Source organism: Eubalaena glacialis, chromosome 6 (assembly GCF_028564815.1).
Source record: "Eubalaena glacialis isolate mEubGla1 chromosome 6, mEubGla1.1.hap2.+ XY, whole genome shotgun sequence".
NCBI classification, from domain to species: domain Eukaryota; kingdom Metazoa; phylum Chordata; class Mammalia; order Artiodactyla; family Balaenidae; genus Eubalaena; species Eubalaena glacialis.
This window is the reverse complement of record NC_083721.1, coordinates 141,190,917-141,205,810: the sequence shown is the minus strand read 5'-3', so window position 1 is coordinate 141,205,810 and position 14,894 is coordinate 141,190,917. Positions and strand designations below refer to the sequence as shown.

The 14,894-nt window shown below is 42.4% G+C and overlaps 1 protein-coding gene across 1 annotated transcript in view; it reads left to right on the top strand.

Moving 5' to 3' along the window:
* The window catches only part of COL6A6 (collagen type VI alpha 6 chain), a 160,291-nt gene that overhangs the window by 132,204 nt on the left and 13,193 nt on the right, over nucleotides 1–14,894 (top strand). Inside the window, exons 34-36 of the mRNA XM_061194691.1 lie at nucleotides 7,076–7,172; nucleotides 9,920–10,591; nucleotides 13,241–13,334. Of these exons, the coding sequence (XP_061050674.1) occupies nucleotides 7,076–7,172; nucleotides 9,920–10,591; nucleotides 13,241–13,334 (863 nt within the window). The remainder of the gene's footprint in view (nucleotides 1–7,075; nucleotides 7,173–9,919; nucleotides 10,592–13,240; nucleotides 13,335–14,894) is intronic.

Genomic DNA, 14,894 nt, shown 5'->3' with positions numbered 1-14,894 from the left:
AAGAACACTGAGTCTGGAGAAGTGGACCCTATGCCCAGGTTCACACAGCTGACAAGTGGCAATGTCAGGGCTTGAATCCAGGCCTCTATTCTAGTGCTTCTCCAAGGGACTCTCTGAGTTGGCTCCGGATGTGAAGATACTAAATCTGGGTAGCCAGTAAATATTCGTGGATGTCACTGATGTGGTCATGGAATGGAAGCCAAAGGATTGATTTTATAACTTCACCAATCATGTAAATATCCACACTTTATAAAGGAAAAGCCATTCCAGTTATAGCTTCTTCGGTTGAAGATTAAAATCTTACTGTGGGGGGGCTTCCCTGGTGGCGCAGTGGTTGAGAGTCTGCCTGCTAATGCAGGGGATGCGGGTTCTAGCCCTGGTCTGGGAGAATCCCACATGCCGCGGAGCGACTGGGCCCGTGAGCCACAACTGCTGAGCCTGCGCGTCTGGAGCCTGTGCTCCGCAGCAAGAGAAGCCGCGATGGTGGGAGGCCCGCACACCGCGATGAGGAGTGGCCCCCGCTTGCCGCAACTGGAGAAGGCCCTCGCGCAGAAGCGAAGACCCAACACAGCCAAAAATAAATAAATAAATAAATTTATTAAAAAAAAAAAATCTTACTGTGGGGACATCCCGGGTGGTACAGTGGTTAAGAATCCACATGCCAACGCAGGGGACATGGGTTCGAGCCCTGGTCCCGGAAGATCCCACATGCCACGGAACAGCTAAGCCCGTGCACCACAACTACTGAAGCCAGCACGCCTAGAGCCCGTGCTCCGCAACAAAGACAAGCCATAGCAATGAGAAGCCCATGCACCGCAGCAAAGAGTAGCCCCTGCTCGCTGCAACTAGAGAAAGCCCACGCACAGCAACAAAGACCCAACGCAACCAATAATTAATTAATTAATTTTTTAAAAAAATCTTACTGTGTAGCATTTCTAAATATACCACCTGGGATCACGGCGACCTTTAAAACACTCTATCAATAGAGCCTCAGTGGCAGGGGTTCCTTACAAAACACCTGCTGGACCTGGCAGAGTGTCCTTCTGGTCACCTGTGTCCACCCAACATGCTGTTTTGTTCTCCATTCATGGAGAAGCTATGAGGAGGGACCCCATGCATCTGGAAAGGGTATTGGAAAATACAACCTGAACCAGGAGGACAAGCGTTTAAAAATTAATTAATGTAGAGAAAGGAAAGTGAGAAGTGGCCGAGTCACTGCCTTCAGGTGTGTGGAGGATTATTACTGGAGAAAACTAGCCAGCCAACTCCAAGTTAGCAAAATCTCTTATTAGAGAAACTGGGAAACATAGCAGTGGAAACTCCAGTTTAGATTTGAGTAAGAGCTTTCTGAAGGCAAGATTGACTTACGTTGCCATGGGCCAGATGGCTAAATGTAGGTGGTCAAGACACCACCTTTCTCTGAAGGCCTTTTGTAGGGGCGGTCACTCACCTGGCAAGGGTGACTTCTGTCTTTCCTGGAGAACTAGGATTAAGTGGCTTTTTTGAGACCCTCTCCAGCTCCCTAATTTTCTGTGAAAGTGCTAAACTAAGCAGACCAGAATTGAAATATAGTACTCCTCTGTAAAATGCAGAAAGCAGTGCTTGTTTCCTAGCATTGGTGTGAAGAAGAAATGATGTAACTCCATGCACCAGTGCCTAGGACATAGCAAACACTCAAGAATGGTAGCTCTTGCTTTAATTATTATTGTTATCAGTTTCTTGACGGTGAACTAAAATCTGTTTAACTGTATTAAAGTCTGGGTTGTAAAGAAGCTGAAACTGCTATTAGCATCATTGAGACTAACTCAGAATTATGCAAATGAGCAGCCTGATCTATGAGGCTCAGAAAAGAAAATGCACATAAATTAGAAGACTGGGGCCAGCCTATGCTAATGAAGCTGCTTTGAGAGGCAGTGGCTCAAAGATTCTGTAAGTGGATTTGGTTACACAGAGTCCTCCTAATTCCCTCTGTTTATTGGGAGCGCCCATTGTCCCTTGGCTTTATTTAGTCACAAAATAGGAGACAGCTTAATATCCTGACACAAATGATTGATGGTACTTGCGATACAAATTTAAACAGACGCAATTCCACCTACCCTCTCAAAGGTATGTGCATAGCACATAACTTTAGAAAAGATATTTTGTTGAGTTTTTCTTTTAAACTTTGGAGTGTTAACAGTCCCACTTAGAGATTCTACCCACATCACCTAGAGACTCCTTGTTCCTTTCTTGAAGGAATTTATCTCAAAAGAGCACCAATGAAGGTTCAGATTCTTGACAATGACCCTCACAGATTGGAGCAGTATTGGCCCCAACATCCCTTGGGTGGGAAAAGAGTTAGAGTTGCAGACAGAAGTCAGACTTGGTCCCAAGGTTCATTCATCCAACAGATGTTAAGTGAGCAGCTCATATATACCAGGTGCCATCCTAGGCTCTGAGGACACAAGAGTAAGTAGAAAACCAAAAGACCTCACCTATTAGAGGGTGGAGCTATGCAGGGTTGTCTAGAAGGTCTCAAAACAAATTGATGAGAAGCCAATACCTGACATTGCAGAAGAGAGATGATGTTACTACTTCTCCATTTCCCTCTGCTTCTTTCTTCTATCCATTCTCTTCACTTGCTCTTAAACTGTCATTTATTAGTACTTTAAGAACAGAGCTCAAAATTTTAATGACACAATAAATTTTTATTTGGAGGCCATATCACAAAACCCCTCGTTCATTTCATAACCATTGTGACTTTTCTATATCTTGATTCGTCTGAGAGTTCAATAGAATCCAACTGAAATTTGGAACCTGTGTAGACACGTGTGGCAGGTCTCAGAAGCAGCTGCTCTGAAAACATGGGCTCATTTCCCTATGTTTCTGCGCAAACGGGTTGTGTGATCACCATCTTGGAAACTTTTCATGATGGTCTGAAGCCGAGTGATGAGCTGGTCATCCTTCTGGAATGGAAGACCATTTTTGATTGGAAAAACCTCAATCTCAGCTCTGTTTTGTCCGTAGGATTTTTCCTTTAAATTCGTTGGGCAATTACCTCTTAATTCTGGTGAAACTTTATTTGCTGCCCGTGAAGAATTCTAATGTGGGCTGGGTCTCCCTTTCTAATATATGTATAAGAAATGTCCCCTTTATAGCTAGCCTTATTTTCTTCCCTTTACTCTGCTGTTTAGCGTTGCAGGTGAGAGAAACATTAGGTGTAATAGTTGACATTACAGATTATTCTAGTGATGAAACACAGCTGAAATTGGGGGGAGAGAGGGTTAATGGGAAACTTTAGCACTCTGAGCACCCTGCCCTTTTATTTTTAAAAGGATTTCCTTTGTTAATAGAGAATTGTCTAAAGAGTGTTAATGGTATCTTTTTCGAATGCACCAATTCATGGAGCCCCATGATGTTGAGAAAGCAAAGAGCAGGGTATCATCCAGAACGATGTACTGAAGGCTCATATTACCCATCTGTGGATCATCCAAGCTGGTGCATCTTTGAATCCACAAGAAAGACAGCAATAAGAAAAGTGACCCATAGGACCCTTTTATTTTAAATCCCCAACCCACATTCATCTTGGGGAATTTTTCTGTAATATGCTAATTAAAGTTGCTCCAATGACATGTGGTAGGATGAGTGATCTCTAAGACCACATCTGCCGAACCTTATTGATTAGGAGATTACTTGGGGGAAGGGGAGTGGAGAGCACAGACCCCCTGAGGTCTCTCCCAAAAAAAAAAAAGACTCACTAGAATCAATGAGTGGAAAGTATGGCTTTAGGTTGACACCAACATGTTGATACACGGTTAAATGTGAAGCCTAAGTTATCAACTAGTGCCACTGCCAGAAGGATGGAGGTTGCCACATGGTAGACATGCAGAACACAAACTAGTGAACAAAGGGCAGCAATCTCTGGGTGACATGGTGATAACACTGTTCCAAATCAAGTTAGAACCCCCTGATGCAAAACTACAGTCAAAGTAGCTCAGGCAGAGGGTGGAAGGTAGGTCTTATGTGGGGAGAGCAAAGTTTTTGTTTTGTTTTGTTTTGTTTTTTTATACACCTTTATTGGAGTATAATTGCTTCACAGTACTGTGTTAGTTTCTGTTTACAACAAAGTGAATCAGCTATATGTGTACATATATCCCCATATCTCCTCCCTCTTGCGTCTCCCTCACACCCTCCCTTTCCCACCCCTCTAGGTCGTCGCAAAGCACAGAGCTGATCTCCCTGTGCTATGTTGCTCCTTCCCACTATCTATCTATTTTACATTTGGTAGTGTATATATGTCGATGCTACTCTCACTTCACCCAAGCTTCCCCTTCCATCCCTTGTGTCCTCAAGTCCATTGTCTATGTCTGCGCCTTTATTCCTGCCCTGCCACTAGGTTCATTAGTACCATTTTTTTTTTGATTCCATATATATGTGTTAGCATACGGTATTTGTTTTTCTCTTTCTGACTTACTTCACTCTGTATGACAGAATCTAGGTCCATCCACCTCATTACAAATAACTCAATTTCATTTCTTTTTATGGCTGAGTAATATTCCATTGTATATATGTGCCACATGTTCTTTATCCATTCATCTGTTGATGGACACTTAAGTTGTTTCCATGTCCTAGCTATTGTAAATAGAGCTGCAATGAACATTGTGGTACATGACTCTTTTTGAATTATGGTTTTCTCAGGGTATATGCCCAGTAGTGGGATTGCTGGGTCATATGGTAGTTCTATTTGTAGTTTTTTAAGGAACCTCCATACTGTTCTCCACAGTGGCTGTATCAGTTTACATTCCCACCAACAGTGCAGGAGGCAAAGTTTAAACTGGAGGCATCTGTATCCCTCCCCACTCTGGGCTCACTTTCCTCATCTATGAAATAGTGGGATTGGCTTCTAAGATTTCTTCTAGCTCAAGCCTTCTGTGACTTTTTCCCGGACCCTGATAGTTGGCAATAAGAAATTACTTTGCCCCTATCAGATGGACTGATCCATGCTCTCTGGATTTGGTTTCCTGGTCCCTCATCACAGTCCAGATGAAGCAATGGCATGATTCACTGGAAATATTGCCCAGACACCTACTAAAAGACGTTAATAATTCAGGCTAATTGTGTCTTCTGGTGGACAAGAATCAAGAGTCAAGACTGTGTTTACAGGTCCCCATTTACAAAATGTCCCCATTTATGTCCCCACCACCTGTCCCTTTTCTGCCACCCGACTATCACAGGGTCTTTTCTTTTTTTAATTAATTTTTATTGGAGTATAGTTGCTTTACAATGTTGTTAGTTTCAGGTGTACAGCAAAGTGAATCAGTTATACATATACATATATCCACTCTTTTTTAGATTATTTTCCCATATAGGTCATTACAGAGTATTGAGTAGAATTCCTTGTGCTATACGGTAGGTTCTTATTAGTTATCTATTTTATATACAGTAATGTGTATATGTAAATCCCAATCTCCCAATTTATCCCTCCTACCCCTTGGTAATTATAAGTTTGTTTTCCACATCTGTAACTCTACTTCTGTTTTGTAAATAAGTTCATTTGTACCATTTTTTAAAACTTGCTTATATGTGGAATTTCATCACAGGGTCTTTTCTTTTTCTCTCTTCTCTTAAACCACACGATGCTCACTCTCACTCTGTTTCTTCCCTCTCAGTCTTTGTCAGACACCATACCTTCCTTTCTCTATACATTTGTGCCTAGAAATTTAGCTAAAAGCTTCAGTTACCGCTTATTCCCTCCGAGCCTCCCCCTCTCACCCAGATGGCTTAGGAAGGCAAACACAGTGGTCTCCCAGAGAGGAATTCAGGGGAGTGCTGATTTCTCCATCTCTTATACGTGGGAGAATAAAAGATGGGCAGAAACAGAGATAACTCTCAGGAAAGCCCCCACCCCCCCTTCCCATGTCCCTTGCTCCTCAGTGAACAACATAGAAGATGACCAGCCTGCAGCCCTGTCCGTGCTCACCACTAAGACGGGGAGATGCACTGCCCTCAGGACCCCAGTTCTGGGTTTCTGATCTGCTCAGGTGTCCATCCCTGATGCAATCTGCTCTGCTGAGAGATGGGGTCACCCCACACCAACACAGCTGCCTGAGTCGCACCTCTGTGGATCAAGTATGGGAAGGAAACTTCCCTGAGAAGGAGGGGAAGGGGTTAGCCAGATGGGCTGTGGATAAAGTATGGGAAGGAAGCTTCCCTGAGAAGGAGGGGAGGGGGTTAGCCAGATGGGTTCACAGGGGAGACTAAATGTTGTGTGACACATCTCTGAGGCATTGGGTAGGATCACACCCACAATACGCCTTCAACTGTCTGTGATCTCTGGGTCAATTAACTGGCAAGCTAATTATTCTTCATTATTTGGAGGCTCCATATTGTCTGCCTCTCTCCAGCCTCAAATTCCTTGGGGAGGTTACTAATAATAGGGCCAAATTGGAAAGAGTGGGAAGTTGTTCAGAGGAGAGCTGCCTGGACATGAATCTGGGTCTGCACTTCAAAGCCAGGGTCAATGCCTGGTTCACGGTGGGAACTCAAAGCCAGTTCTAAAACACATCTGTGATTTCACACAGTTGTCTGGACTTGGGAAGAGGGGTGTCTCTGGTCCTTTTCCTTAAATGGTTTCCATGTCCAGTGTCTTTTGATCAGTCCTTTAACCTTTCTCTGAGCTTCAGTTTCCTCGTCTGTAAAATGGGAATGATGAACTTAAGAACGAACTCACTGGGCTGTGAGTGGAAGTGCTTTGCGGTCTCTGATGACCCACGTGGCACCTACCTGGTGCCAGTAAGTGCTTTACCATTATGAATTCATTTAGTGCCCACGGTAGCCCTCTTAGGGAGTAGTATGACTATTCTGTTCACAGATGTGGAAACAGAGGCAAAGCCACTTGTCATCCAGCTAAAGAGAAAGTCGTGGGTTAAACCCAGACAGTGCTCTTAGCCCCTCTGCCCTTCAGCCTCCCCGGGACCCTCTTAGAGGGAGGGACCCCCCACTTCTTTCTGCAGATCTCAGCTCTCTGGACCATCCTGGGAGGTTCCTGCAGCCCCACCCATGAAGCTCTTCTTTCTCTTGCTTCTGCTTCTTGCAGATTGACGACACTGGCAGATTCCAAGTCATCATGGTTCCACACAGGACTGACTCTGCGCCAGCACTAGAGGGACTCCAGCGGTGCACTTTCTGCTACGGTGAGACCCACAGGGAGAACATAACTTGATCAGGCCCGTTAAGCAGTGCAGTGAGTCACCATTGGCAGGAGCGGCTGTAACTTGGCAGCAGAGACGCTAGTGGCCTTGGGAGGATCTCTCTGGGGCTCCGGCCTCACTTCGCCACGCAGCCTCATCCACAGATGCAGCCTCTCAGCTCATGCAGCTTCTAGGAAACAGGAATCATTTTTAGAAAAACTTAGCCTGTCCCATTGCCAACTTTTTCATGTTGTATATTTATGAGTTTTCTAAATCTCAAATGTTCACAACCCCAAAGAAATGCTTTACAGTGGGAGTGGAAATCAGCAGAAATTCATGCATTTCTCTTTGGAAAGAGGTTTTCTCGGACTCCCAAATGTTAAGCATCAGAAAGATTTGTAATGCTGGTTTGTCTGTGGTTGTGTTTTATACACAATCTATAGGTCTAGCTGGAGAACTGGACAGACCTGTATTTGAGTATTCTAATAATTTGAATGTTCTAATAATTACAAAGAGAGTGGGACCCACTGAGGTTACTGGTGGGTGTGATAGCTTACAGTTATCAGACATTCATTATTAGCCACACACTGCTCTAATTGCTTTATATAACACTGATGGTGATGATGATGATACTTAACGCTTAGGCTATTGGGTTTATTGTGTTCTAAGCACTCTTCTCATTGTTTCATTCAATCCTTATAATCACCCTAAAATGTTTGAAAAGTTATTAGCTCCATTTTACAGATGAGATGAAATAGTTTGCTCACAGCCAGATCAAACCCAAGAAAGCTGGCGTTAAGACACCTGCAATTTATGAGAAACACAGATCCTATTATGCTGTTCCTTGAAACTCTGTATTTGGACTTGAAGAAAATGCTTAATTCCTCTCCGTCTGCCTGTGTGTCAATGAGATGCTCATTCTGGTCATGTGAGTGACTTCATAGGGAGGTGGCAACTCCAAGGGAGAAGTGGGATTTCTCCTAATAACCCTCTTCCTTCTGTCTTCCCCTCTGCTGCCCTCTGATCATTTCCTCCCCCCACCACCCGAAGAGCTCACCACACCACGGGCAGATACATCTCCCTCGAGTTCTCAGCTGTGCGTAGACACATCAGTGATGCATGTGCTGGTCTGATGCATGGTCAGAAGTTGCCAGTGTGTGTCTGGGGATATATTTTGGCTCCATTTCTTGGCTTAAATCCTTGTTTTGTCTCTGAGGCATATAATGGAAGGTATTTTGGCTGTTGTTTCCTGCAATTAAACCCCACAACATTGAGTAAATGGGCAGGCTACTGTCCCTGATTTTAGAAACTGCCTTGCACACGGGTGACTGTGCTGTCATCTGACTGTTAAACAGCGTCATCAAATTTTATTGAATTTTAAGAAGGGAATCATAACTTGTTCAGAGCTTATATCTTTATTGAGTCCATGAGTAAGACTGAAGTTCTGAAGTTTGCTCCATCCCCTAAGGATCTGCACTCTGGTTATTAACCTTTCATCTGATAGCTTTTGTTCATGGCCAGGCCCATATCTAAGTACTGGCTGTCCACACATGCGTTTTTCCATTTCTCTTTAGTTTTTAAAGAGAAAATTCTCTTTAATTCTCATCCTTAACCATCAACTGTTATTGGAAATCTAGGATTGCAGAATATCAACCCTGAAAGGGCTCTCTGGGTGAATCTAATCCAAACACCTAGTTGTGCAGAATTAAGGCCCAGTCTTGGCTTGGACAGGGGCGCACAGCATGTTTGTTACTGGGGACAGCTAGACTAGAACCCAGGCATCCTGGCTCTCAGGCCAGGGGGCCTCCCCTCTGCTGTACTATGTGGTCTTGCCTCAAACAGTACCACACTGACTTCATACGCAGACCCTTCTAGAAATGCTGGTGTCTCCTTTGGCAAAATAACTCTTCTCCCACCCTCAGACTCTTCAGTAAAATTAGAAGATTAGGTGACCTCTAAGATCCTTTCATTTCCAAGTTATTTTTTATTCCTCTGAATATTCATTGTGGTCAGGTTCAATAAATTAATGCACTCTCTGTTTTTATTACTATACCTTTTTTTAAATGAGATATGCATAATTGTTAAAATGACCTCATATTTTATGAAAGTCCGTTAACATGTAGTATTTATATTCGTTTATTTAACAAACACATACTGAGCGTTCAACTAATAGGTACTTTGGACATAAGACATGAGTGGTAGTTTTGTCCTTAATGTCTCTACATAGATAGACTTAGAGTTATAAACCTTTATTTAAATTGAAATAAAAGATGCATTGCTTTTTTCACTCTTACTTTTTAAGCAGGTTACTTTTCATAGTAAAGCAGTGTGCGTGGGATGATAGGGGCCATTGGTTTAACCTGTATATTGTCAATTAGAGAGATCATTAGTTTTTATGTCATGATACAGTATATCATGTACAATCATGAGATGAATTGTCCACTTCAATCTTTATAAACTTAAAGCAGAGCCAAGATGAAACTTCTGTTGAAAGCAACCTAATTTTAAAAAGTCAGATAATATTAGTGAATGGAACTCAAGACACGAGCTGTGTATAAAAATCTGTATTTTGGGGATCAAAATGAAAACCACGTACTAGGAAATCTTCCTGTTGCTGACCTCAAAGTCATTTAGTTACTACTTTAACATCAAAGATTATGCAGCTTCCAAATGTCGAAATGTTTGAGATGCTATCTCTTCCTTTTCTGTCCGTTTCTGTTTAGTAACCCTAAGTGACTTTTGGTCTGCAGATGTATGCAAGCCGGATGCTTCTTGCGACCAAGCCAGACCACCCGCCGTGCAATCTTACATGGACGCTGCTTTCCTTCTGGATGGCTCCCGGCATGTGGGAAGTGCAGAATTTGAAGAGATAAGAGGCTTCCTGGGAGCACTGTTAGATCACTTTGAAATCACCCCAGAGCCTGAGACCTCTGTCACTGGAGACCGGGTGGCCCTATTAAGCCACGCTCCCCCCCACTTCCTACCCAACACTCAGAGGAGTCCCGTTAGAAGTGAATTCAACCTTACCACCTACAAGAGTAAACGCCTCATGAAGAGGCACGTGGAAGAATCAGTTCAGCAGCTCAATGGAGATGCTTTTATTGGTCATGCCTTACAGTGGACTCTGAACAATGTCTTCTTGAGTACACCCAATCTGAGAAGAAATAAAGTCATTTTTGTGATATCTGCTGGGGAAACCAGTCACTTGGATAGGGAAACCTTAAAGAAAGAATCCTTGAGAGCCAAGTGTCAAGGTTATGCCTTATTTGTGTTTTCCCTTGGCCCTTCTTGGAACGACCAGGAACTAGAAGATCTAGCCAGCTACCCTTTGGATCACCACTTGGTCCAGCTTGGCCGCATTCATAAGCCTGACCATAGATATGGTGTGAAGTTTGTGAAGGCCTTTATAAGCTCAGTCAGGCGTAAGTCATAAAATCTGTTCTTTGTTACACATTAAGAGTATACTTGGTATTCCCCAAAGAAGGGCTGATGAGTTGACATGGATTCTTGGAAACCTCTGTCTTCAAGACAGAGTTGCTGTCTGCAGGGTCAGCAAGGAAAATATGTAATGATGGATGTGGAGGGAGGAAGCCTCTGATTTCTAAGCATTGAATTTTCTGGCTCATTTTTTTTATGCTTCTGGTTCCTATGGAGAAACAATCATAACAAGCAGTTGCTCGCATATCTGTCTACATGGAGCAGCACAGTCTGGGGGTGTGAAGTCACAGCCTGGACGTTAGCTACAAAGTAGAAACCCTTGGCATGTAACATTATCACGCTGCCCTTTGATGGAAAGTTTGACCGGTTAACACCCCAAAAGAGAGAGCCAGAGAAAAATTCAACAATCCTTGGCTTTGCTTTTACAAGTTCCAAAGGCAGAGTTTGAAGTATTAGGAGATACCATTTTACCTGTCAGAATAAAAGATACATCCTTGCAAAACTTTCTTAGCTTTGTTAATGAGTTTTTATGATGCCAGTAATCAGTGTAATTGGTGCCCATGAAAAAGAAACGTGGGCTGTATTTCTTGGAGTGAGCTTGCCTTGAAAGTATGCAATTCATTTTGAATGCAACAGGATGTATTAAGAGAAGCTATGTCCTGATATGACTCTGGAGGTTGAAGAAAAGCGCTGTCAGATTTCTGATCATTTTTGTGGTGAATTTCCTTTTGGAGTACAGATAAAGGAAAGTGAACACACAGGCTAAAGGGCACCCAGTGTAGCTTAAGGAAAATTCTGACTGTGTCTCAAACTTGTCACTGACATTCATGCTGAGACCAGTTAAGGCTGCAAAGACACGGACTAGTCAGGGTCAGGGAGGTCTGAGGAGCCTTGGGAAATGGTCGGCGGGACCAATGTCATGTCCTCTGGTCCTCTGCTACTCTAGATGTGAGTCTAGGACCAACATCCCAGCATCACCTGGGAACTTGTGAAAAATGCAGAATTGCAGGCCCCACTCCAGACATTTTGTTCCAGAATCTGCATTTTATCAAGATCCCCATGTGATTCATATGTACATTATAGATTGATAAATACTGGTATAGGAGCAGGTCCTCCCAGAATGAAATTTGTGTGGATGGGTTCTGGAATAGGATCCAGAAAGAGGAGCTGGAAATAAATAAGGGAAAAAATAAATGAAGGCCAGGGGTCATTCTGAAAAAAGAAATCACAAGGCATTTGTAAGGGTAAAACAAAAGAACACCTTGAAAGACTCTCAGCAACTTGTAAAGAAATACTCCTTATGAGGCAGAAAGTTGAAAGGAAGTTAAGATGGAATTTCCTTCCCCAGCTCAGCAAAATTCTCAGTGGTGTTTCATGGTAACTAGTCAAACTATATGATTAGATAAATGACACCCCCCCATCACCCACGGAAAGAGGAGGAGATGTTTTAAGAAGAATTATTTGGGGTTTAAAGTTTTCTAAGACTTTAACTATCTAGAAATCTCCAATCTTTAAACTATAGCTGTGAAAGTACAAAAAGTTGAAAAGACTTTAACATAATCATATTCAATCCTACATGCGCCATTCAATAGCAGGCCCCCAGACCCACACTCACCCCTCAACATTAACATGTATGTATTAGGTACCTACTCTGAGCCACTCACTGTTGAGGTATGGGGTATCAAGGAGGGACGAAAGCAGATGTGGTCCTTACCCTCCTAGGCATCCCAGTCTAGCTCCCTCTCTAAGTGACTCTTTTTTATCACATTACTGTGACAGAATTGGCTATCAGACACAGTTCACATCAGAATCGACATATTTTCTATGCAAAACTACTGACTGACAACCTTAGAGTTAAGACAGATAATTAAAAATCAGATATACATAAAGGAAACATCACAGTCTTGGCCATTCAGTCCAGAAACACACAGCCCAATCTACAATAGCAGCTCAGAAGGTAGTGCTGGATCACAGCCCAGGACCAACTTGCTACTTATGACGACCTGGGACCACCAGGAAGAGATTTAATCGTGTTTAACACACAATTAAATTAAATGCTTCAAGGAAATAATAATGCATTTTTTAAAGTTTCTCATCAAAAAATGGTTTTTTAATGTTTAAATGGTGTGGGAAGAGGCATGCTTTCATATTATGAAAAATTAATATACTTCAGATGAAATGAATTATAATGAATTAAACCCAAGATGGCACTGTGGTTACTGTTGTTGTTAATGATATGGAGACCATAAAGGAAATATCCTTTTCCCTTTGCATTTTAATATTCCAAAGGAGCAAGTAAAAAATAACTATTCTGATTAGTTCATGTCAGAGGCCAGACTGTTAGGATGGGCTTGTGATTTCCCCTCTAATGTTTGATGGACTTTAGCAGCTAAGGGCATCTTATGGAAAAGTAAGTTGACTTTTCCACCTATAAATTTGACAGTCATGCATTTTCTAAACCCAATTTTAGAGACTACCCTGAGAAATCTGCTTTCATCTCATATGGCCACCTTAGTTGGTATCTTCCTTTGATGGATGTTGAAAACAGTGAAGGGACACTTTGCATGCAGAGCAGATTGCTGTAATGTTAATTGCTGTGAATGAGTCCCCTCACATATTTTTTTTCTTCCTAGGTGCAATCAACAAATATCCACCAATAAACATCAAAGCAAAGTGCTACAGACTCAGCTCTGCAGATCCGCAGCAGCCCCCGCGCCAGTTGCGAAGGTATTACCTGCTTGTTATTACTTGATAAATGAATGTGCCCCCTTCCTCCTCCTCCTTTTCTCCCTCTTCTCTATCCTATTTGGACAAAATCTACCACTACATGATAATAAAATATAATTTGAGGGAACGAGAGATAATAAAAAATGACCAGGTTGATCTGAAAACAATCAAATAAGAGTTTTTTAAAATAGAAAATCTAAGTGTTGAACTAAAACAACCAATGGGACACCCCAGTGGCAATGAGCGGACCTGATAACCAGATCTTGGTTTCTAAGTATCATTCCCCACTAAAAGGAACCAGGTTTCTTGGAGAAATAACTAATCCTAGGCTGTAACAGGGAAAGTACAATGTGAGCCTGGAACATTTGTTATGCCAGAAAGCAAGAAAGTAGCAAAAACTGTCATGTCAAAAGGACGAAGGAGTTGTCTTGAAAGGGTTCCCACTGGCCCAATTTTGAACAATTTGAACATCAGAAAGACTAATGATGGTAATGGATTACAACACTGAATTTTAAAAATCCACAAATCTATCTAGAGACCCAAAAAGAGAGGAAGGGAGGAAAAGTTCTTTTTTATAGACGTATGCTAGCTAATAAATATAGAAAAAGTGGTAGAATTAGAAAACTACCAATTTGTAATCCCTATTGTAATAACTGAGTCAGGCAAGGATCAAGGAATGCTAAAACCAGTGGGTGACAAGTTGGGGGGCAGGCTATTTACAGTCACACAGAACCCCTCACATATTTATTAATGACAGAGGGGAAATGTGCCTTTACATGGTGAGGTCTGGCCGTACCCACTGTAACCAGGATCTGACACTATGTGTCTCCTGAGGGGAGGCAGGGGGAGATACAGTATCACCCATGTAGGATTCTGGCTGGAGATGTTTGACCCAAGTCTAATAATGAGGAAACCATTGGACAATTCCAGAATATGGGATGTTCTTCAGAACAGCCGGCCTATATTCTTCCTAGGTTTCAATGTCATGAACAGCAGAGGGATGTGAGGTAGTGTCCTAGAATTGGAGAAACTACAGAGACATAACAGCCAAATGTAGTGGTGTGAACCTTGATTGGATCCTAGATTAGGAAAAAAAGCTTACATTAATGACATCTGGGGGATAATTGGGGAAATTTGAGTATGAACAATATGTTGGGTAATATTGTTGATTCATGTGAATTTCCTTATGTGTGGTAATAGTATCATGTTTGTGTAAGAGAATGTCTTTTTTCTTGAGAGAGGTATGCTGAAGTATTTAAGAGTAATATGCATGGTGGCTGCAACCTACTTTCAGATGGTTTCCTATAAGGAAGTAAAGTGTGTGTGTATGCATATATATGTGTGTATATAGATATATATATATGTATATATGTGTACACTCACACAGAGTAGCGAGATGGTAACAGGTGGAGAACCATCTAGATCAGGGGTCCCTAACCCCTGGGCCGAGGACCAGTACCTGTTACGAACAGGGCTGCACAGCAGGAAGTGAGCGGCGGGAGAGCCAGCGAAGCTTCATCTGCTGCTCCCCATCACTTGCGTTACCACCTGAACCATTCC